Source organism: Anser anser, assembly GCF_964211835.1.
Source record: "Anser anser genome assembly, chromosome: 4".
NCBI classification, from domain to species: Eukaryota; Metazoa; Chordata; class Aves; order Anseriformes; family Anatidae; genus Anser; species Anser anser.
The window spans coordinates 36312332-36336850 of NC_139724.1; the positions used below are offsets into that span (position 1 = coordinate 36312332).

Sequence of the window (24519 nt, forward strand, 5' to 3'; positions counted from 1 at the left end):
AACCTTACCCTGTTCAGCTTCTTAGAACCCCCCCCAAACCTGAGGGACACTGTGCCAACAGATGAGCTACCCTACCCTCTTATATAAGAGGATATATAAAAATTACCATTTTGTCATAAGCTTCATGTGGCTGTATTGTAGAATAGTGCAGGAGGAAGGTTCTGTTGACAGGCCCTCAGTACTTTGAGACCGTTTTACTGCTAAAAAACCTACTTCCCATAGTATACTGTAGAGTTTGTAAATCAAAGCACTGTGAAACAGTCAGCCCTTACCTGCCTTAAACCTGCATAAGTGAAGCTTGAAAGGATTTTAGTCTTTACTTTAACTGATTATTCTCCTGTAACTAAGTCTGAGAAGGTGCACAGGGACAGAAGACTTAAAGGATAGACGTCTGTCTTTATATTGTTAGAGGTAGTTTGTACTCCCTCTTTTGTTTCTTTTTGTAATATGAGAAGGTGTACACGACAAACACACAGATGCTGCTGAATTAATGATTGAAGAATTTTTGCATTGTATCACAAAAGAAGTGTAAGTTAAGAGGATATTTATTTATGAAACCCTCATCCAGAGAGATTCAGCATCTTTAAAATTAGAGTATCTTCTGTATCTTGACAATTCACGGTAAGTCTCCATATCTTGTACAGAAAACAGCTTCAAGGATTTTCAAAAAGGGGGAAGTCCAGTCAGCACTTGGTACATGAGTAGAATATTGAATTGGAAACCTCCCTTAAATTCTGAAAAAGCTGGAGACTCATTTGCATGATTCAAGATGGTCTATTTTGAATTATAACACTGAAAACAGGACCATGTCACCAAAATATATAAAGTGGCAGTTTTACTCAGCCTAGAATTTATGCACTGCTACTGATCTCAGATGTTACACGCAGCGAGAGACTTTAAGCTCCAGAAGATGAATTGTTCTAAAACCTGATTGAGCCTTCTTATCCACAAGTATTAAATTTCAGTATGCATTTCTATATGCCAGTTACAAAAGATGCTCAGATTCAATATTTAGTCATCCAAGAAAAAGTAGTTTCCACTCTTCTTTTGTTCCACATCCTGGGGAAGAAGAAAAAAGTTACTTAAAATAGTCTTTGGCATACTTGAACATAGCTGAACTAAACAATGCCCATCTAAATTCCTTTCTGCTTTCCTTATTACTCTCATTCCTTGTGCTGGTCTCCAGCACAGCAAAAATAGCAGACTGGTCTTCCTTTTGTTTCTTATTTTAAAGCCTTAGCCTATGTTAAACTGTCATGGCTTCCTCACTGTAAAGGTGCTTCTCACTTACCTTGATTGAATTGAGTTTGTTTATTCTTGGTCTGTAGTTGTTAGGGTCTCTTCTGAAAGTGATTTCAAGTTGAGATAAAAACTTATTCATTCCAGCCAAAAGAGTCTGAGGACTGTTAGGAGAGGAGAGTGTTAGAAACAGCATGCACACTTCCCAGATAAATTTTAAGAAGTTCTATACTTGTACAGGCAGGTATGCCTGTAGTTTAGAGAGAGCTTTCATTTCAATCCTGAGCTCACTCAGTTCTGTAAGCTGGTATTTGACATACCAGCATGTGCTACATTTTCAGTTAAATGATGTCTCAAACAAGAAGTTTATAACTATCATCTTTCAGCAGGATCCCAGCATGTCACTACAAGTCTTCAGGCTGCTACCTTTGCTGCCTTTTCACTTAATATACACACTTCTGTGTTGGCACATGTTACTTGCATGAAAGGAAAAAAATGAAGTTGCACCAATAGTGAGGTGTAACAAATCGTAATATATGGTGCTGAGTAGTAGTAGTTATGTGATTCGCTTTTGTTTCCTAATTCAAACAAATATATTCCTATGAGGAATGCCATCAGAAACAGACTGGCACCTATGAAGACCCCTGTGTTTACTTCATCTAGCTCATATTAAGTACTTGATAATTACACTGGTCTAGAAGTCTGGTTTCTAATAGGGCTACTCCTCAAACTTTCCATAGTTTACATGGAATTATTTACAGGAACAAAAAGTAAAGTCCAAGAAGGACACCTTTATACTTTACAATATAATGCACGCTGTCCGTGGTTTTTCTGTGTTGCTGTTAAGACTTGCACTTCACATACTATTTGCATACGTGCCAGAAAGAGCCTTAGTTCACTACTTTAACATGTCTGGAAGTTATTTTCCATAAGCATACTCAGGTTACAGTCAGCCATTTTTTCATTCTTCTCAAGTGATGCCCCTGACTTCTCTTCCTCTGACTGCAATTTAATTGCTGTGCTGTTGCTTAAGGCTGGTATAAGCCAGGAGCTGGTCTAGCTTTTTCTGCTTTAATTGACTTTAATTGCAGTGTAAGTTTCCATAGGCAAAGATACTTCACCTCAGTTTTGTTAATGCTTCTGATAAACAATTTATTTCTGTTTTGTCATCTTATATATTGCTTACTAACCCGAACAAGTCCCTTACCTGTTTGCAACTGTGTTCTTGGAGGGAACACCATCAAAAACAATCACACGATCAGCAAGATACGTAGCCATGATAAAGTCATGTTCTACCACAAAAGCTGTTTTTTTAGCATGGAGAATGAAACTGAAAGAAAATTGAGATACCTGAATGTAGATCGACTGCAAAGCTACTGTAAAATTCAAGTATTTTCCCTACTATGTATACTTTACCGTTTCATGACTCTAGCAGCCATTAGACGTTGTTCAGAGTCCAAATATGCTGACGGTTCATCGATTAGGTAGACATCTGCAGGTTTACCAAGACAAAGAGCTAACGCAACACGCTGCAACTCACCACCAGACAACGTCTGAACCTAGTAAGAGGAGGAGAGACGAGTGAGCCACATTTCTTTTTTGATGCTCAAGTGGTACCTGAATTAAAAGTTACATGTTGTCTCAGGCCATTAATACCTCCTGGTCAATGATGTTTTCTATTTGAAGTGGTTTCATTACATCAGTTACAAACTGGGGGTGCGTATAGGCATCTCTTATCTTCTCATGCAGCAGCTGACGGACACTTCCCTATCAAAATAAAAATTTTGCCACTTAGTTTTATATGTCCCACTGTAAGAAAATAAGAACAAAACCCTCTTAACTCTATTCTAGGCATGAAGAAATTCTGTGTACTAACAACATGCTTTTTGCAGCAAACACAGTACTTAACAAATAAGGCTTAAACATACTGTAGATTTAGGACTGATCTTCTGTGGCTTGTAGCTGACATTTAGAATTGGGACCTCACCTATAAAAGAGAGAAAATTTATAATGAAAACAGGAGTCTTTACAGTATCTTCAAAATAGATTTCAACTGATCTATTAAGTACTACCTCCTTCATCAGGTGTAAGTCTTCCTGCAAGCATTCGGATAAACGTAGTTTTGCCAGTTCCTAAAATAAAATGCAAGTTACATATATTTAAGACACTTTTAATAACTTAGACTTATAGCAATTAAGTCAGTGATACAACAAAATACTTAGTGAAGAACACATTTAAAAATTAGAGAGAATTCCTCTGTTTACTTCAAGCAATTAGTAGTTGCTATTTCTTGCTTTTTTGAAATCAAAGATACCTAATGCTATAATAGTCTAGACTTGCAGCTAAGCTCACTAGGTCAATCATCATCGTCCTGCCACCTGGAGTTCTTAAAATGGGATAACAAATCAAGAGAATTGCATCATTAACATTCATTAGCTTCAAGCTCCCACTGCATATAGAGGAAGCTCATGGCATAGACACCTTCACTAGGAAATAAGCACTTCAACTGGACTTAAAACCAGTAATTTAGAAGCCTGGCTCCCAGAAAGTAGAAAGTCTTCAGGAACGTATTTGGGGCTGTAAGAACCAGAAAGTCTTCAGGAACGTATTTGGGGCTGTAAGAACCACTTCCAACACGAATTCTACTTACCATTTTCCCCTAGCATCACCATAATTTCAGAATCTGTGAATTCTCCAGCTACAATGGATAGTTCAAATTCTCCCATCTTTTTTTTCATTCCTGGATATTTGTACATACACATCTTTTTAACCTCTTCTTCATTAGCTGTCTCAGCCACTTTAAATACCAGAGATGCATCTCGAAACCTTAGATTTTCCGTTGGGACGTAGCCATCTAAGAAAATGTTTATGCCTATGAAGGGAGAAAAGAAGATCATTAAAAATGCCTACAACAAAAGCAAGACGGAAGGGATTTTAGGTCTTGGCCGTAAATTCCAGGCAGATATGGAGAAGGTTGGATTTTAAATGGTTATGTTAAAAGAAGCAAGAAACATCTTGTTTAAAGTGTGGAAATGATGCAAATTCAATGAACGATCTAACCAAAAATACAAAAAGGCTCTAGGTTCTCTTCCTAAAAGCCTGTAATGAGTACTGTGCGTGTAAGGTTTAAAGGAACTACTGCTTCTGGACCTGTTATCACGAAAACATTTATTGCTAAATCTCAGTGCAAGATGGGTGGTCAATTCAGTTCAACACTACCTACCTCTGCACTGTGCAAACTGTCTCTTGCCCTTTCTTTACTATTTATAGGGTCTTTTGTGTAACTCCAGTCTACAAAAATACCTGAAAGTATCAAAATCATGTCCACAGCAAGTGACAAAGGGCCTTTTATAATTAAGGCTTTTGGAGTGAGTTATAATGTTTGGTTCATAAAAAATGAAATTTCTGCACAGAATAAAAAAGTAATTTTTTCGTTACCAAAATACTATGTAACAGGAAAAACATATATTCACATAATAGACTACCAGTATTTTGATACCTTTTTCTTCTACAATTTTTTTTGGTACGTTTAAAGAGCAAAATATGGCAAAAATTACCTTCTCTTACGCTGAAAGGCATAGTAACAACACCATAAGCACTTGGCACACCATACAGGCAGCAGATAAAGTCAGAGAGATAATCTAACACACTTAGATCGTGCTCTACGACAATAATGTACCTGAAAAATAGTCAGAGATTTTTTTTTTTTACTTCAACACTGAACTTCTAAACAAGTTTATTCAAACACTAACTTCTTTCTTAGTGTAGTCTTGCAGACACACAAGCTATCAACACAATTTTCACATACATACTACATAATATACCCCAATGCTGAAATAGTAACTACAGAACCAGATTTCCAAAATGTGCAGAAGAAGATTCTACCGACTTAAAATATTTTAAACATCTATTCATGTACTATACTGAGAAATTAGCATTTACAGGGAGATAGACTGACTTTTTCTTTACTCTGCAACAACTCACCTACTACTACAGTCTAGCAAAACATTTTAAATTTATATTTACCTGTCAGGGTTTATTAGGGATCGAATAGTAATGGCAGCTTTCAAGCGCTGCTTGACATCTAGGTAGCTCGAAGGTTCATCAAACATGAAGCTAACCCAAAAAGAAAGAGTGAGACTTAGAGAATGTAAGCTTCAACATATTCAAATCTAATACTAACATTTCAACCACTAAACAAACAAAAATAAAAACTTGTTTTCATACTGAGAGAGAAGAAACAAGTATTATATACTGACACTTGCCTTGAATCTCTGATGACTGTAACATGAGATTGTTAAACACGCCAAATTAAGTCTTAGCTCCCCAAAAATTCTGGAAAAGTTATCACGTGCTATATGGAGTCACCAATCAGCTCTCTGTACTCATGCACTCTGTTCTGACTCATCTTAAATTTAAGTGAAAAGTGCAAATCCATGGACCTATGAGACTGGAAGAAGGATATTCTCCACCCCCACATCAAATCAAAACAACAAACAAAAAAAAGACAGAAAACTTAAGTCTTCCGCTCTTGCTTTCTTGATCCAAGGATGGACCAGACTTTTTTTAAATTTCCTGGTCACGATACATGTGAAGAATCTTATTTTTGTCTATTACTTATTCAAAAAGGATTACAGTGAGGTACACTGTCAAATAGCTACCTCTGAAATTAGACATTTCTGTTCAGATGAATTAAAGTACAGAAACAAAACAAACACATTATATATGGAAGAAATATAGATCCAAGCTGCTGAGTTAGTATGTAAAAGCTAATAAAATTATTTTTTGTTCAAACATTTCAAACAAAAGTATTATTTTTAACAATAAATGTAAATTAGAGGACCATACTATGAGACAGGTTATTAGAAGCAACGTGTAACAGAAGTAAATCAAACATACATATCAGCCTTCTGAATGCAAACAACCGCACAAGCAAATCTCTGAAGTTCTCCTCCTGAAAGGTCCTCAACATTTCTTTCTTTCAGATGGGTTAGGTCTGCAAATAAGAGGCTAGTTTTAGATATGTTATACCCAACACAACAATTCATATGTTTATTACCTATGGACATATGTATAATCACAGCAGACATCCTACACAGAGGAAAAAAAGAAAAGTTAAATATACATTTAGTTTATAAGAAATCCTAATGCTGTTCTTAAGAGTCACAACAAGTTATGGCTTCTCTGCAGCACTAGCTAATTAAGGCTACTTCCTATCATTCAAGAAGGATTACATTCCTATTTGCTTTTCCACAATACGTTTAGTGATGACTTCTGTCCCTAAAAAGAAACTATACCAATTTTTAAATCATTTCTTGTTAGACTTTATTAAAAAGTTTTAATTTTCAGGAAAATCAAATCCTCCAAGCATTATACCAAATGGCTGAAGCCAGTATTTTCTGGTCAGCTTTATGAGCAAGAAATGTCAAGAATGTGACAATTTCACTAAGTAGTTAAGCTTGGCTCACAGACCATACTCTTGCTGGCACAACATATCGCAACGTTTACTACTCAGCTCTACCAAAAAGAACCCTATTGGTAATTTTGCAACACCTGAATTTAGGTAACAATTCAAAACATCTACAAAAATTATCTGGACTATGCAGATGTTCTCATTAATTACTTGATTCTCAGAAGTGAGTATTACTCCCATTGTAACTAACTATATACAGCTTTTTTGAAGAGTTTTTTTTTTGTGCTTGGATAATACTTCCTATATGCAACGGTTCTCACCACAGGATACCATAATTTTTCTCAAGTTGTAAAGCAAGCAAGAACAGCAGATGGTAACTGGATTTTTTCCAGATTTAAATATTACCATGAAAGAGAAACTGCATTTGATTGATCAACCAGCACATGTCAGTTAGTTTGTCACTAGAAAGCATTACTGGCATTGGTTCAGATAATACATATAGCAAGCCCTAGTCTTTATTCCAAAGCATCTTTGCATATTTGTTATTTATTTTTAAAGTTGGTACAATTTAAACCAACCATTATATTAGCAGTAACTTTTTTTTTTTTCAGTAAATACCAATTTCTCACATACTCTGCAGTTTGACCTTACAAAATTACTTACCAAGCTGCTGACATACAACAGTTTGTGTCTTAGTTTCATCCTTTCTATCCAGAATTGATCCCACTGTTCCCTAAAAGAAAAGCAATACAGAAAACCCAACAACATTTCAAACAGCAGTGGATTTTTCACATTAAAATAAATAAAAATCTTGAAATACAAAAGAATCATTACAGGAGAAGCCCCCAGTTTTCCTTTAGCTAATGAAATTACTTACCTTTGCAGCTTTAGGGATCTGGTCCACGTACTGAGGTTTAATGATAGCTTTTAGGTCATCTTCCAGGATCTTGGTGAAATAATTTTGTAATTCAGATCCTCGGAAATAAGTCAGAATTTCTTGCCAGTCAGGTGGATCCTGTGACAAAATTAAAGCCTATGTTTACTTATACCATTTTACATACATTAAAAATGTTTAATATTACAATTCCAACCAACACAGCAAATAGAATGTGCTTGCAAGATTAAAAAAAGCCTGGATAAAAGCTAGTTACTATACGGCTGTTACAAAGTTTCCATTAAGAACAAAATAAACTAATTAGAAATGGAGGTCAAAAGCTAGGACTTTTTTTTTTTCTTTCTTCAGATGTGCTGCCACTAGCTCTTCCAAGAAAAAGCATCTTAAATTTGCACCTACGAGGTTAAAAAAAACCTGTAAGACAAACTACCTCTCAGGGAAAAAAGATGTTATGGATTTGTGTAGCTGGATATTAGCTATCTGACCCAGCTAATAAAAAGGAAAAGGGCTGGACTGATACAATCAACTTCCACAAAAGATGCAAAAAAAAAATAAATGGTTGTCTTCTCTGCTTCCAGCCAACGTTTCCAAGGAAACCAAGAGACCAAATAACGAAAAATTACAAGAAACCCATCTTGATTAACAAAAACAAAACAAACCTGTTCAGAGCAATCACCGGGGGGGGGGGTGGGGGGGACAAAAAAACCACAACACAACCTAACCTGTAGAGTGTCATTTTGCACAGCATTACTACTTTGAATAGTGCTAAATTATTTTGATGGTTAACAGTACACAAACGGAGTGATACAGCTGCCGCATTTTCAAACCAAGCAAATACTAAGAGGCAATGCTTCCTAAGTTTTGGAGCAGAAGCAACATGTAACATTTGATTCATACCACATGCTTCTGTGGTCATAATGATTTGGCTCTTCACAGGGAAGTCTGATTTTGGGAGCAATTCCATTAAGTACATTGAAAGAATGAAAAGTTTTGCTATTTCTGCAGTACTACCATCTGAAACAAGAAGTCCACAAAATAAAATAAACCAAACTTGAATGAGAATGGAAAATATAGTTGGAAAATAATGATTTCTTTGCAGTTTTAAGTGACAGCCATGAAATGGATAATTCATTAAAATGATAATCTTTCAGATGAAAAAAGGCTCAACACACACCACAAGGTTATGTGAGGGTAAGAAGGTGATAACTGAAAGACTACCTGATAAGAAGAGTCACAATAGTGATTATTTACGTCTTTTCTGTAATAATATTCACTCTTTGGAGTAGTTTCTTTTGTAGATAAACAAATTTGTAAATTATTTTGCTTGCTTGCTGTACAGTTTGACACCATTGATATGTCTAAGTATTTAACAAGATAAACTAACAGTTTTCAGAACAGTGTTAAAGTCTACAGCGGGAAACATCATCAACAACTTATGACAACCACACACTTCCATAAATCATCTTAAAAAAAAAAAATCAAAGATATAAAAAAGGCCAAGAGATCAAAATGATACATGGTGCTCATAGACACTAGAACCGTTCAGACTTAGTGGGAACTCCAAAACCTAAATCCCTTGGTGGGAAAGAAGTAAATTATGTAAACTGGGGGGAAGGGGAAGGGCTGGGGAGGGAAGTTGATTACATTTTAAAGACTGGTATTAAAAAAACAAAAACCTTGTAATTGCAAGATCAAAATGTGCTTCTGATAATCATCTTCATTGAGTTATAATTACTACCATTATCTTTCTTGAAAGATACAGAGAATTTGGAGAAAAAGCCTCTTAAAACCATCCTTCTATTGTTTCAGGGTAGAGTAGGTCTTTGGCTGTTACGAGGTAAAGTGCCACTATCCTTGCAAATTCTACCACATTAATAATTATGAAAACTCAGTGAAAACGTATAACCACAGCTATCTATAATGGCAATTTTATTTTATTGCTGATACATACATCATATTTTCCAAGATTTGGCTTCTGTTTTCCTGCTAGGATTTTCAAGGCAGTTGATTTTCCAATACCATTGGTTCCAACCAATCCCAGTACTTCCCCTGGACGAGGGATAGGCAACCTGTATGCAACATTGATAACTTCAGATTATATTGATTTAATGCCATCAGACACCAAGATTTAGTGGTAAAGTAAAAATCACAACCTGTTTTCAGACTTGCTGATTATTCGAGCCTACTTTGTTAACCTAACAATACATGATTCAGAAAAAAATTAGAACATGATGGTTTTTAACTAGTAGGAACACTCATTCTATAAAATGAGTACTAAAATTCAGTGTCATGATGGTCCATTTAAGTAAGAAAAATTGTCATTAACATTTAAAAACGAAGCTACTGAGCCAATAATCATGAACAACCGGATATGAACATCTAGGTTAGCTTAACATAAGCTTGAAAATTTTTGTGCCTTTTACACTGGTCTGGAAAATAAAATACCTGTGAAGTTTGAAGGCATTGGCACAGTATCTGTGTGTTGTTTCTTTCTCCAGGTTGCTAGGTAAGTTAACAATTGACAAGGCTCCAAAAGGACATTTCTGTAATTGAAACAAATATATATATTACTAAAGCACACAATTTATTAACAAAATTCTCTTATTTCCTGTACTGCACTTAGCTGTGCACTTAAGAGTTCTTTTATAAATATTTACCAAAACATTATTTTACTGCCGTTTACTTAGTCAACTCCAAAGAAGTTCCATACCACACTTTTCAAATTGAGTACTTAGCAATTTAGACTGCAAGTCATACAGCATATATGCTAGATCTCTGAAAACATCCTTCTGCTGTTAGATCTCTATTGCCACGGTACCAACCAACCCCTCCTCCTGCCCCAAAGCAAAGCATTCCAAGACAAAGCTACAAACAAAATATACAGCCCACATCCCCAGCCCAATCAGTTCAGTAATCGGACCCAGTATTTTATATAAACAGTAACAGTTAACAAGGTCTGATTATTCTCAAAGTTACTTTATGAAATTACCATGTACATTGCTAAACATAACAGCATGATGAAGAAATGTTATCACTTCAAACAAAACAGCCTTTTACCTTGATGCAAATACCACAACCAATACAAAGTGTTTCTGAGATCCATGCTATTTTGCTCTGTGATGTGACTTCTATGCAAAGTTTTCCTGGTGATAAAGAATAAGATGAACTTTAGAAAGTTTTGAATGAATCACGTTTCTTGCTAGTACTACCGAATTCCACAGAAGAACACGTAACCAATTCATAGGAATAAATTCTTTACTATGGGGGTGGTGAGGCACTGGAACAGGTTGCCTCACCTTGATGTGTCCAAAGCCAGGTTGGATGGGACTTTGAGCAACCTGGTCTGGTGGGAGGTGTCGCTGCCCATGGTGGGGGGCTGGAACTGAGTGATCTTTAAGGTCCCTTCCAAACCAAACCCTTCTGTGATTCAATGATTCTATGAATAGTCACTGAAGCTGACTGTAATAGTCACGAATAGCCAGTGACAATCTGAAAAGTGGCATTACTGCTACCAATTGTTCATGCTTTCAATGATATTCAACTTCTAAAGTCTTCATAAAAAGAAAGCATGAATGACAAACAAAAAAATAGTTAGTTATATAAAAAACCAGTAGCCTCTTCCAGCTGAACATTACTTTGAACTTCTCCAAATGCTTAAATACTTGGTGGTTAAATTACATCTCTTACCCATTCGAACCACAGGACAACTCTTTTTGCATTCTTGACGGCATTTCTTTGGCTTACACTTGTCATGGTTGACAATAGCAATTCTTGTTAATTTGTCTGCCATGATGCGCAGTTTAAGGTTACACACATACACCAATTATGAGAAGGAGTGGTGGGAGTCTTCCAGATCTTAAGGAAAAACAAAAACCAGATAGGACGTAATTACTGACAGCACAGGAAATATCTTAAGTTACGTATCTGAAGTTATTACTAGTAGAGTTCAGAGACAAAAAAAAAAGCAAGATTACTGTTTTTCCCCTCCTTTCAAACACGATGGCAAACAGGACAAATAGACTCAGATCCAAGTGCTGAGGGTACTGCTGTACAAAAAACTGCACAATCTTTAACATTGGCTTTCAATTCCATTCCTTTCTCTCCACTGCAAAATAAAATCATGATTATATCTGAGTATGTTTGTTTCCAAGAAAAGCATGCCATAGTAAGAAGGGTTGATCTTGATTCTGTGCAATACATATTAGAGGTTCAAAGATGTAATGTCAGGGAGTCCTGAAATACTTCCAGTTTTCACACAATCTGCACACGGACTTGCTTCCAAGAAAAGGATTTTAACATTTCTGATCAAAAAAGTATCTTCTATTGGATGTCTAGTTCATCTTCACCCACCAAACTAAAGCTTTACAGGTTACTTAACTACATATGGCTATTATATGAAGAAAGGCTGTGACTTCAATACCCTAAAAGAAGCAACAGGTGTATGGCACATTTATTACATTAAACCCCAGCCCCTTCCCTAAATCCACTTGTGAACTTTAGCTAGAAGGAATCCTGCAGATATTACTAATATGAAAGAAAGAAAGAGACCAGCACCTAACACGGACCAAAGGTCAGAAGTGAGGATGTTACTGGATTTTTAAATCAATTATTACCATGATGAATATTTTCAGTACTTCCTTTTAAAAGTGGTGGTCTTATTCCTCTTCTCAATTTCCCAAGTACTTTTAAATTAATGCCTGAAGATATTCTGTCAGATATAAATGAATGCAATCCAAGTCATGCCTCCAAATTTATCGTGGCAGTTTCTACTTATAATATTTCTATTTTTTCTTGAATCCATAACCTTTTACAAAAAGACAAAAAGTCTCAATAACATCATTGATGTTATTAAAACTGACTGAACATTATAAAGTCACTTTTTAAAAATGTTTTAATCTCATATCATTAGACCACATTGACAAAATAGGGCCGAGTAAGCAGTGTGGTTGTATCCAGGCCAGTAAGACATAGAAACTGACCAACTCCATAGTCCACTGGTTGGTGCATTCATTGTAGACATGGAGCAATGGGTTTGCAATTCTCACTTTAATACATTTTTCTAACAATTGCAAACAAGAAACTCAATAATAAGATCTGTAAGGATGCTTGACTCAGGGTAATTTTCTAGAAGACGGAAATAATGGATTTTGACAGCTTTTCCAATACGGCAAAAACACGTTCTTCAGAAATACATCCTACTGCCTTTCACAGGAGCCCTCTGTGTTTGCAGCACACAGAGTACCTGGAGGTGAATCGCTCGCTCCCTTTGGTTTCCCAGAGAAAGTGCCTAGCAAGCCCTTTCTGCAGAACAGCTTGTGGCTGAGGACCTCGAGCAGACGCAGACTGTAACATCATCTGGGCAGGACCTTCCCTGCTAGTCATCTTGGCTCTAGCTAGCATTCAGGCTATTTCTATGGGTTCCAAAAGGAAGCTCTAGCAGACAAAGCTGCTGTACCCTACCCAATCTCCCAAACTTCAGTAGAGGCTAGTGCCTGAGCAACACAGATAGCAGACCAGACAGCCTCACTTCTCCACCACCCTTCCCATCTGGTGCTTGGCTTAAAGCAACACAGGAGGAAAATGGGGTCGGTCACTCTTAAAGACCAAGCCAAACATGGCTTGAAACAATTTGGTTTTGCCACCTACTTCAACAAGCTTTGCAGCCAATCTCAGTGGCCTAAACAGACAAGTTTTCACTGCCACCCATTGCTGAATCAGACCTTGGTTCCTAAGTAATAGAACAGCCTAGGGATTTCTTTTCTTGTAGCTGATTTATATGGGAAAATAACCGTATCTGTGATGAAGATTTTGGATGGTCTAACAGTCAAAGATGTAAGCGTAGCAAGCATTCAAAGAGACAGAACTACAGAACCAGCATGGCGGTGTGGGATCATGCATTGCTGCTTCCATCTACATGATGAAGTGTCAGTTTATCCATAACTCTCCAGTGGTCTTAAACCATTTTCAAAAAGCTAACTTTGTGATATCTGTCACTTCTGCAATATTTCCAGGACTGTCCTGATGTCTACGATGATAATTGTCCACAAGAGAAAAAGAAAATTCATAGAATTGCCAATTTAGAGCAAATTAAACAAGCGTCCAAAAGCAGACTGAGCTCAAGCTACAGTATTTATACACAGTTACTTTAGTGGCACTTTATATAACACACCAAATATGATTGTCTGATTTCATGGTGCAGACAGCAGACCTCTCAAAAGACAGGTGAGCAACACGAGCAAGATGTATATGCTCCAATACAAAACAGCAGTAATGGCTAGGTACAGTCAGCAGAAGGAACTGGTATTCAGAAGCATTTATACAGTTCATACCTGTATTTCTGCTTTCCAAATCAAGAAGCACGACAGACCAAGTCAGGAAACCATTAATTTGTTGCTAACTACAGAGCGATACATTATTTTGGATCAGTGAATTCTAATGGAGTGAACAACGGGTAATCTTTCTAGAACAATGGACCAGAGACACAGGTGAAAGGATGAGAGGAAGAGTAACAACTGCTAACAACAAAAGTTTTAAACGCTTTGCCAGCATCATTTACCGAAGCCAAAAGCTGCCTAGTAAGTCCAATTATGATAATTATACAACCACTATGTCTAAGACACAAAAGAAGACCACTCTATCCTGCCACAAAAAGCAACAGAAATTTCGTCTACAGGTTGTACATTAAATGTACTTGCCTTAAGAAACACCAATATTTATTTCTTCTCTCAAAGGCATTAGAGTTTATATGAAAATTTATTGAACCAAGTCAATAACGACAGAAGGATTTGCAATTGCTTTGAATCACTCAGAATTAAGCATACAAACATTAACAAAAATTGTAAATGAAGACTGAAAAGCCACAGATGATTCAATTAAATGTGGTGAAGGAGAGCTGTGTTCAGAATTGAGTCACGCTTCAGTTACTTTGCAGAAAGAAATAATTTACTTTTTATTAAACTACACTGCACCTGATGTAAACTAAATACAGCAGAAAGAAATGAGGATGAGTAGCATCCTCCAAAAATCATTCATCTCAAGAATTCTCTCTCAATCGATTGGTAATGGGACTACATATAGTGACTCCACAACAAGAACAAAAAAAGATAGAATATCCAAAGGAAATTTAAATGAAACACAAAAAGAAAACAGACTTTCAAGCTGCATAGAGGAGATCAGTAAATTTATAAGCGTCAAAGCAGAAACAGTAGTATGTGGCACTGGTACAAACAAGATTTACTAGGAAATTAAGAACCAGTCTATGCTTGAGTTTTTGACATTTGTTTTAGAAACTGAAATGATATTGTACAAGAGCTTTAAACAAGCCCCAAATCTAATGACTGTATTTAACTCGTATTGCTCATGAGGCACAACAAGAGTATGAAAATAAATGCAATGTTAACATGAAAAGCATATGCTCAAATACACTGACGCAGCATTACGCGTGGGTGTGTTCAGCTAGTACTGAATAGCATTAGCTATCATTCAATCTTTAATATTTTCTTTTAACGTGAAATGAAACGCCTGAGAATATGCCAATAAACTGGAAACGAACCACATGAAAATTACAGCAGGATTTGGTTTTTGGACCTGGGAAACCACAGTGGAGAAACCGAAGTTAGAACTCGCAGACAGTCACAGAAAGCTGCAGGCGAAATAACGACGTGCGTTCCAGTGAGAGAACACTACCGTGGCCCTACAGAAAAGCCCTACCTGGTGTACCTGTTTTTTTTTTTTTGGGGGGGGGGTGGGGGGTTGTTATTCATTTATTAACACACACCTCGTGAAAACGGCCTCACCCCACTACCTTGCCAGCCCTTAAAGAAGTCTCAATCTCTTCACCACACGTTACCTTTCTGAAAATAGTGTAAAACACGCCTTCCTCCTTTAGCAGGGAAAACCTCCCCAGGAAAAAAATAAAAATAAAGAAGCCCCCGAATCCCTTCTCTCCCCTCGAGGACTCCCGGCCGTCGGGACGCGATAAGCCCGCACAGAGGCCTCTCCGTCCACGCAGGCAGCTCCTACAGCCTCCGGTTTTGCTCTGCTGCCACACGGCAGAGGACGGCTGCCAAAACACAACCGCCAGCCGCCAGCAAGGAGCCGTCAGGCTCCGTGCGAAGCCCGCCCGTGCCCGTGCCGGGGTCTCGGCTCCCTCAGGAGGCGGCCGGGCCGCGGCGGCGCCGCTCGCTGCCACGGGGGGGGGGGGGGGGGGGGGATGGACGAGGCCCGGCTGCCACAACGGCTCCTCCGCTTCCCCTCGCCCCCCATCACAGCACCGGTGTCCCCCCTCGCCGTGTCCCCGCGCCCCCCCCCTGGGGCCGCTTACCGAGGCTGGGGGCCGTGGGGCGCCCCCGGTGCCGGGGCAGGGCGGCCGAGCGCAACGTGCTCCGCTGCCGCCCGGCCAAGATGGCCGCCGCCCCCGCAGGGCGGGGCCTGCGCCGCGCAGCGCCGGGGAGACGGGCTCACCGTAGAGGATGCCGACGTCATCTGCGGGGGACGGAGCGGCGCGGGGCGCGAGAGGGCTCCGCTCTCTCTCCCCTAACCGCTGGCGGGCGGCGAGCCGAGCCCTGCCGAACCCAGCCGAGCCCTTCCGAACCCTGCCGAACCTTGCCGAACCCCGCCGAGCCCCTAGTTCAAACCGAGCTCGCGCGCCGCGCCGGACTCTGCGCGTGCGTGGCCGTTGAACGGTCACAGGGGCGGCGGAGGAGGAGCCCGGAGGGAGCCCGCGGAGGGGCTCCGCGCCCCGCCGCTCCTTTCAGCGCCCCCCTCAGCCCTTCCTCCTCCTCCTCCTCCTCGGTCCCTAGGCTGTCCCTGGGGCTGGCGGCTTCTCGTTGACCGCCCGTGTGCTGCACGGAGAAGGGAGCCCCGAGGAGGTGAGTTGAGCGTGGCACCGCGGTCCGGGGATGCGGTAATTAATTAAAAACGGAAGCCCCCCTTTAAAAAAAAAAAAAAAAGCCGGGGGGGAGGGCTGCCAGGGGTGCTGGGGTTAGAGCAGCTGGGCTTGTCAAACTGCATCCGTCCTCTGCTTGCTGTGCAATTAAACACGGCGAGTAATCAATATCAACACTTAAGACCTAATAGTCCTGGAAGCTTGCATTTCTGTAAAAGTGTATTTTAAATATACCTTCACAAATATTTTCTTTTTTTTGAATAATTAGGGGTGTGTATACATACAAATATTAAAAACTGCTAATATAGTTCTTGATGTGTGACTGCTCGTATTGTTTTCAGTAATATATATACTTATGGTCCTTACACTGGAAGGTTTAAGCTGTTACCTCAGAGAGACTTAAAGCAATGTAACACAGGCAGAGTAAAAGTAATAGGTGTTCAAAATGGTGTTGAGACAATAAGAGATCAAATGTACTGGAGAGCTGCTTGTTGCTGAAACAGGTTGCTTCTGAGCATTTGCTATCATTATTAAATACTAAATTAATAATTAAACGTTAAATATTGTTATTTAATCTTTCATCTGAATAGAAATAGTAAGCATGGTAAGAGTTTGGCTTCTGATTATATCTTGAGATCTTTGCGGCCCTTTGTTGTTTTAAGGCCTTTACAAAGAAAATGAGAGCAGCGAAAAGAGCTTGTGAGGTAAAAAATGGGTAGAACAAGCATAAAAGTCTTGCAATCTAAGGTATGAAATCCCTTTCCGTTAGAGCAAATAATAAAAACAGATTTTAATTCATGTGTGTTGCAAAAAGTCTGGAGTAGTGCTGCCTTTGTTCAGTTTTGAAGTAAAAGTTGTAGTCAGACACTTTCTGCAACTGTATGTAACAGTACCATGGGAATGCAGTCAGAATAATAAAAAAAAGGGCAAACTAGGTGAGAGGGTCAGTGAAAGCTGATAAAAATCATCCTAGTGCACATAGGGCATTAGCGGAAGTGTTTTCTGAATTGTAGTAGGTTATTTTAAGCATTTGTGCAAATTGAGCGTACCTCTGAGGCCTGGAAAAGTTAAAACCTAGGATTTTATTTTATTTTTCAAGAGTGGGAACAGATGATGTGAAGAAGTCAGAGATCAGTGAACCTAGTTTTTATCCCCTGGAAGATTATGGGGAGGTGGCTTGGGAGAAGACTGTCAGTAAATAGAAGACAATTAAAAACCACGTGTGAACAGAAAATGGCCTACTTTGGTTTATTAACGATCTGGACCAAACTTCTAATGAGGATGAAATCAAAGTGATTTTTCTTGAGTTTTACAGGATTTCTGCCATTGTCTGGGTTGATGTTAAAAACAAGTAGTGAAATGTGGTCAAAATAATTTATGTGAGATCTGTGTATAGCTGATTGAAAAACTGAATTCGAAGCTGACTTTAGATAATTCACTGTTAGGAATGTTATGAACTCCTGGGGAGTTCTGTTTTGAATGTGTTTTTTTTTTTTTTTAATGACAAACACAACACAGGTACATTGACAAGTTAGAAAGACTACAAGCAAGATGATCAAAATCAGTGTAATTAATCTCAGGAGAGATGAGAACTGAGGGAGGAACTGAACACAGGGACAAAATGTCAAAGGCAGGAATGGAAAAGGTATTACTGAATAGCAAACAGTATCCCCCAAAGTGTCTGAATGCTGTATTGTGTAGTAAATTAAATATTAACAATATGATGTTATTTGAGTAAGAACCTTTGTTAAAATGGTATGCCATTGTTTTTTAACCATAGTATGTAGATCTTTTAGACCCAGCAAAAATATTTGGTTTGCAACACCTCATTTTTGAAGAAAACTGAGTGGCATAGGCACTCTTCTAGAAAGGAAACTAAGTAAATTTGATTTTAAAAAAAAAAAAAAAAGTCCCTACATAAGCGTTAGTGATAAACTAGCCTTTGAGTTCTCTGTAAAACAAGAGAAGAAATCATGCTTGTTTTTAAGAAGATAAGATATGGGTTGGAAGTTAAAGCGAAACTGTGTTTGCAAGGAGATAAAGTACTGAAGCTGGCTCTCTGTGAGAGGAATGTGAATGGCTGGACAGATGTCTGATGGTTATAGTCTGGTCTCTCAAAGATCCTTACAGGTGTGCATTTTAAGTCTTTGTGCACTAACATAGTGGAACTAGAAATTTTACTTTGAGAAGACTGCTTGGCAATCTGCAAAATTTTCACTGAGCTTGGGTATGAACAGAAAGGGTCAAAACGTGTCCTTCTCTGTCTCCTCTTCAGTGTGATGCAAGGGAGTGTATGATTTGTGAAAGGTTTGCTTTCAGGTGTGTATCTTTTAAGTGTCTTACACTGTTATAATGAGAACAACTTATCTGTTTTGATTATGAATGGTAGAATGCTTGAACCATCTAAATCCACTTTGTTGTGTTCATAAACCATATATTTGTTAAATTGGGTTTAATGGTTGCTATTTCATGGGGAGGTCATCCAGGAAAGAGCTAACTTTTCTAAGGAAGATGCTGAAGGATAAAGATTTCGGGGGGGTGGTGGTGGTGGTAAGAAACTCAGCTTTCTTGTTTTAATTAAAGGAAGCATACTTTGCTACTGGAGAGTAGCAAAATGAAAGTGTGACATTGATTATGTCATTGAGTCATTAATATGTTCACGTTGCAATTAAAGAAACAGCAAGCCTACTAATGATCATTTAGAATAACTGGATCGGAAAATTGAAGATGTTTCCAGCCAATGCTTCTATAGATGTGATATGTCTTTCCATTTTTAGTACATACTGAGGAGAAAGGCTTCTAGACAGGCTGCTTATTTTCTCCAGAGCTTGGGGGGAAAAAAAACCACCATTGTGTTCTTCTCATTCCATTGTCTTCTCAGTCTAAGATTCTTTTTTTTAATTGGGTGACTTAATTCAGATGCAAGTGTGGGTTTATTTTTAATAGTAACTATTTGTGTCTTTCCCAAAATAAGGAATTTGTACTTCTAGTAAAATGTCAAAAAGTGTTTTTTGAGTGAGTTGGCTTGTTACTGTATTATTTTCCCTTGTACTTCTATCACCTTTCTTGCTTTTAAAATCCTTTTTAGTAGGAAGCTTCAGCAAAGCTATCTAGAATGTATCGTTACGAAGCTAGTTAAACAGCTTCAGTCATGAAAAACTGACTAGATTAGTCCAACTCATTAGTTCACACGCTGAAGGTTTTCAGTCTTTCATTATCACTTGTCTGTGATCTGTGACTGATTTGTGAGTGATTCTCACTGTCCGTTTCAGATCCCCAGCATGTACGCCTCAAAACTCTGAACCAAGGCAATACAAAGTTGTTTAGGACGTCTGTGTGCCTTAAAGCTTGTAAGAAATCTCAGCGTGTTGTTCATTCAGGGATTCTGAATACTTTGGACAAATAGGTGATTTGAGTTTTAAAGTTCATGAGTCTAGGAAAATAGTCTCCTCAATGATTAATAACTTGAGTTTTGGTTATTGGGACAAAAATGTTTGTTTTTCAGATAACCCCGAACCAAGTGTTAAGTAACTTTTTCCAAGACAGTTTTAAATTCTCAAAAGATTAGAATACTTGTAATACTGTATTTGATTGAAGTTGCTATCAGTAAATATAAAGCAAAGTTGTCCTAAGTAGCAACTAGAGTAAATTATTTTCTGCTATGGTCTATGACCTGTTCTACACATGAAAACCCATTGGATTTGCAGTGTAGCCAATTCATCAGAGCACAGCTACATTTTAAAGACTCAATAAACATCTAAGTTTTTTTTTTAAAAAGGATAACACAATACTTAAATACAATGAGGAGCAAAGATTTGTGTTAGTGTCTAGCTAGTGGCTAAATGGTTTGTCCATTTCATTTTTTCTTAATATCATTTAGCTTTTGAACACAAACTTTGTAGGAAAATTTTGTGATGTTTTTAGAATTAGTAGATCTGTAAATTATACGAGTATATACAGGATATTTGGGATTGGGTTGGCTGTGTAGCATTCTACTCATTTTTTCCAAGATGATGGTATTTGAGCAAGGCTTTTTGTTTGTGGTCCTCTGCAATAGTTGCTGTCGTCAGTGCTAAGATTTTACTACATATGTAATTGTTTCTTAGGTTTTTTTTAATGGTGGTCAGGACTGCAATCTTGTATCTGAATGAGTCATAAACAAAAAAACTGGAAGTCATTCTCAACTCTGCAAAATTAAACATTAGGCAAAGGCCAATAGAAAATCTTTGGTGCAGACAAATATATACTACAGAATTCAGATTTCTGGTGTTCAACAAAGTTTTCAGCTGCAGAAATATTCTTATACTGGAAAATATTGTTTTTGTCTATGGCTTGTATTGCTTCTGTAGTGGGTAAGGTCTGGATTCTGTGGATGCCAAACTAGTTCAGTATCTCATTCCCTGTGTAGGAGGGGTACTGGAAGTCTTTTTTTTTGCGATTTAGCAGAGCATAATATGCTGTCATGCATGTAATCAAAGGATTAGAAGTCAAGTCTAATTCCTTGACTCTTGAGTGCTTTACATTTAGTCTTAGGCTTTTAATTCCTTGCATGGAATTTGTTTCTTTGGAATCCCTTTTTTTGGGGGGGGGGGGTTGGGGAAAGGAAGCCTTTAAAGCTATTTTCTAGGCAGTAGTAAGGTCCTCTACATGATATGAAGAACAACAACATTTAGTATATATGGCAGTAGGCCAGGTGTGAGACTGGATGATTACTTGAGCAGTATAAGTCACAGGTTAGTGATTCCAGATGAACTTGTGAAGTTAAGGAAATGGACCGTGGATACAATGCAATAACCAGTCTCTTCCAAATAAAGGACTAAATGATTTATTCAAATTTTCCTTTCCTATTTTTACGAAGCATCTCAAGGAAGACTGGTTTGCTCTAGCCTCTGAACTTGGAGAATAGGAAAACTCTTATGTGTGCTAGGGCAGAAAATGAAATTTTAGTGCTAGCCTTTAAATCAACAGGGTCTGTTTCCATTTTTCTTCGAAACAAAAACTTCCTAAAACCCCCAAAATGAAAGAATAATTAATTCTGTATTTGTGTAAAGAATGATACAAGTAATGTAACTTAAGAATGTTTCCAGTGTACATCCTACTTTTAGACAGACAATTTTTTGCATGTATGTGGAACCTCATATTTATAAGATTTAAGTATAGAATCTATGATAGTTTATAGAATATATGGTTTATACAAGTTTGAGGTCAAAGAATTAAAGCTTCTATATGAACAAATACAACCCTTTAGTTTTCCCATCAGCCTTAAAATATGTCAACTAACTTGTTTGCTTGTTTTTTATTAGAAATGACTACCCCAAACAAGACACCACCTGGTGCTGATCCAAAGCAATTGGAGAGGACTGGTACTGTTAGAGAAATAGGATCACAAGCAGTTTGGTCACTTTCGTCTTGTAAACCAGGTAGAATCACAATGTATGATTCTATGTAAATTATTCTGAGAAAATATAATGTGTTATGTTTTGATGAGAAGTCATACATGCAGAGTGTAGCAGTAGAACTGCTGTAATGTAAATTGTTAGGAGGGTGTCACTACAAAAAATTTCTGCCTAGTTTGTTTGATGCAATTTGAAAGAGTTATAACTACATTAGAAATCCTAAAATGAAGAAATGTCACATTAGCAAAACAGAGCTTTTGCTGATTTTAAACTAAATTGTTTTTTACTTGTTCAGTGAACAAACTGAACTGTGTAAGCACTGTGTAATTATTTCTGTAGTTTGGCATTCTGACCAAGTAAGTATCTTTTGATTTTAAGTCAGACAAACAATCCATGCAGTTAGCCAACCTAAATATTTCATCCAGACTTTGTGTAGCTCTCTAAAATCCTGCAAGTAAAATGAAGCCATTGTAAATGTTGCTGAGATATCATTAGTGATAGTTTACACCTGCTCAAAATTTCTGCAAATCTGTTCTTTTCATTTGAAGCGGTTGAGCTGCTATTTCAGAAACATCTGTTGAGTGTTGATCTGATACCTAGCTGCAGCCTAGTGTCAGTGATCACTTTATACTGCAACATTGCACTCAGGCTGGTCTGATGTCCTGGTGTCTCTTATTTGAAGAAAAACATCATATGGCTCCGTCACTTCAAACAGAACAAAGATTTCTTATTGAAGATAAAACTGCCTCTGTTAAATTAAAACTGCAGCTTTTGAGGGCAGTCATTAATGATGTGATTAGTAGAAGGGTAGGTAATGAGGGAATGGAAAAATAAATATTCAGAGTTGTTTCTTTAAATGTGACAGCTTTTATGAATATTGGTTTTGGCAACTATTGCTTGTTCTAGCTACTAACTTCAAAAATATTCCAAGAAATGGCTTGTAAAAAAAAAAGTTATATTTGCTAAAATTTTGTAATAATTGAATGATCTGTTATTGGTAGTTGGGTATTGGTTGGACCAGATGATCTTGAAGGTCTTTTCCAACCTTAATGAGTCTGATTTTCATTTAGTTCATTAGTTCAATTATAGAATAGGTAGAAATCGTAAAGTATTGTTCTTGCAATTATGAATTATTTCTTACCATTTGGAATTCCAGGATGTGTTGAATGGTAACAAACACCCCCCAGATATCAATAGGAGATAGAACATAAAAACACTGTAGCACTGAGTTTTTATTGACAGATTCCCATTTTAGTTCTGTCACAAGTACAATTTGAATATTTAGAAATATTTCCTTATGTTATAGTTTAAAATGTGTTTTAGTTTGTAAAAGCTGTAAAAGTCTGTGATTACATCACAGATAAAGAATATTCAAGACTATTGCCTTTTCTTTTTCTTAGGATTTGGAGTGGATCAGTTAAGAGATGATAATCTAGAAACTTACTGGCAGTCAGATGGATCACAGCCTCATTTGGTGAACATCCAGTTTAGGTATTAAAAATTACTCTGTATGGGTTAGAATGTTTCGCTTAACTTCGTGTTGATGACTATTCACCAAGACTGGAACTTGGGAAGTGCATGGACTCCTGGACTAGTACTGTGTTACCTTAGAGTGTTTATGAAAAAAAGTTTTTTTGAAATTGTTATGGCTACTGAATCCCTAAATGAGTAACAAAAAGGAATCTTTAATTGTAGAACAGTTGTAGCAGTTTCACATTTACCTACATCAGGTGACATTTGAATCTTGACTTTTTCTGTCATAGACTGTAATTCGAAGGGTAGATGACTGCATTTAAAGTAGTTCTGTATTTAGCAACTGATTGTCTGAGAAACCTTTTCCTGTTTTATTCTGCTGTGATTGACAAGACTGGCTTTTTGAGTCACCTCGAGGATTCTTTTGGTATAGTAGTAGAGCCCATATTTGATAAGCGAAGCATGTGTTTCATCACATATAAGTGCTTATTTAGCATTTTGATCTTTTGTTGTAGTTCTTGGTATAATGCAAGTTCAGAAGACAGGTGAAGGATAACAGTGAAAATCTATTATGTGTGCGTTATCTAATATGTGGAAAAAAATCTGATTTAACAACAAGGTTCTTATAAATCAGTAGGCACACTTTTGTATTAAGTTTTAAAACATTCACATTTTATTATAAAATAACAACAAACTCTTCCTAAATGTTTTTCTTTGGGATGCTTACATTGTTGCTTTTCTTCTTGCAGGAGAAAAACAACAGTGAAAACGTTATGTATTTATGCGGACTACAAATCTGATGAAAGTTACACTCCAAGCAAAATCTCTGTCAGAGTAGGAAATAACTTTCATAATCTCCAGGAAATCCGGGTAGGTCAATGGTATTTCACTCTCTAAGTAGTTCTCTCTACTTAGGACGTTTGATGCGTGAAATGTTTTTGGAGGTGAGATGGCATTGTTCTTGGAGGAAATACCTGGGTTGATTTTGGTGTTTGCTTTTATTTTCTTATTTTGTAAAATTGTTAGGTTGGTGTCTGTTTTTGTCAGGCATGATTACCAACATGGTTATAACAGGGTTCATATGTAGATCCAGTAATGGAATAAAGAGTGGGATTTTGCAGAATAGGGTTCTTTAGAATTACTGTCTGAAAAGCCTATGCTTGGAACAAAACAACAAAAGGGAGACTCAGCTTCTAAATACTTGCAATTTTAGACT

General features: G+C 37.5%; 2 protein-coding genes across 8 annotated transcripts in view; one reads left to right on the plus strand and one right to left on the minus strand.

The window, feature by feature from the left end:
- Positions 1–527: 527 nt before the first annotated feature.
- Positions 528–16150, minus strand: ABCE1 (ATP binding cassette subfamily E member 1). Of its 2 annotated transcripts, none has more exons than XM_083834688.1 (18): positions 16011–16150; positions 11235–11402; positions 10605–10690; positions 9993–10090; positions 9499–9616; positions 7530–7667; positions 7316–7385; positions 6139–6235; positions 5266–5355; positions 4797–4918; positions 3890–4111; positions 3312–3371; positions 3168–3226; positions 2896–3006; positions 2656–2798; positions 2447–2569; positions 1292–1403; positions 528–1059 (listed from the first exon to the last, which is right to left on the minus strand). In XM_083834688.1, the coding sequence occupies exons 2-18, from the start codon at positions 11335–11337 to the stop codon at positions 1012–1014; spliced, it is 1800 nt and encodes a 599-aa protein (XP_083690814.1). In that variant the 5' UTR covers positions 11338–11402; positions 16011–16150; the 3' UTR covers positions 528–1011. The 2 variants fall into 2 exon arrangements, with proteins under 2 accessions (XP_083690814.1, XP_083690813.1); XM_083834687.1 differs by lacking the exon at positions 16011–16150 and adding an exon at positions 15871–16010.
- A 127-nt stretch (positions 16151–16277) lies between these two features.
- Positions 16278–24519, plus strand: part of ANAPC10 (anaphase promoting complex subunit 10) — a 338817-nt gene continuing 330575 nt past the window's right edge. For 5 of the 6 annotated variants that reach the window (XR_014583853.1, XR_014583854.1, XR_014583855.1 and 2 more), the window contains exons 1-4: positions 16279–16417; positions 21738–21854; positions 23231–23321; positions 24053–24173. Coding sequence is in view for 2 of the 6 variants with exons in the window: in XM_083834725.1 (XP_083690851.1) it covers positions 21740–21854; positions 23231–23321; positions 24053–24173 (327 nt within the window). In the remaining 4 variants the exon portion in view is untranslated. Of the gene's footprint in view, positions 16418–17952; positions 18080–21737; positions 21855–23230; positions 23322–24052; positions 24174–24519 lie in introns of all 6 variants that reach the window. The other variant, XM_083834726.1, reaches the window with a different exon arrangement.

Bases quoted from the DNA above. Each gene is read 5' to 3' on its own strand.
- ABCE1 (XM_083834688.1), bottom strand. From the start codon at position 11,337: ATGGCAGACAAATTAACAAGAATTGCTATTGTCAACCATGACAAGTGT. The intron at 6,236-7,315 runs GTAAGTAATTTT...TCTTATTTGCAG, and splicing joins TGTTGTATGTCAGCAGCTTG to ACCTAACCCATCTGAAAGAA. The intron at 3,007-3,167 runs GTATGTTTAAGC...TTATTTTGATAG, and splicing joins AGATCAGTCCTAAATCTACA to GGAAGTGTCCGTCAGCTGCT.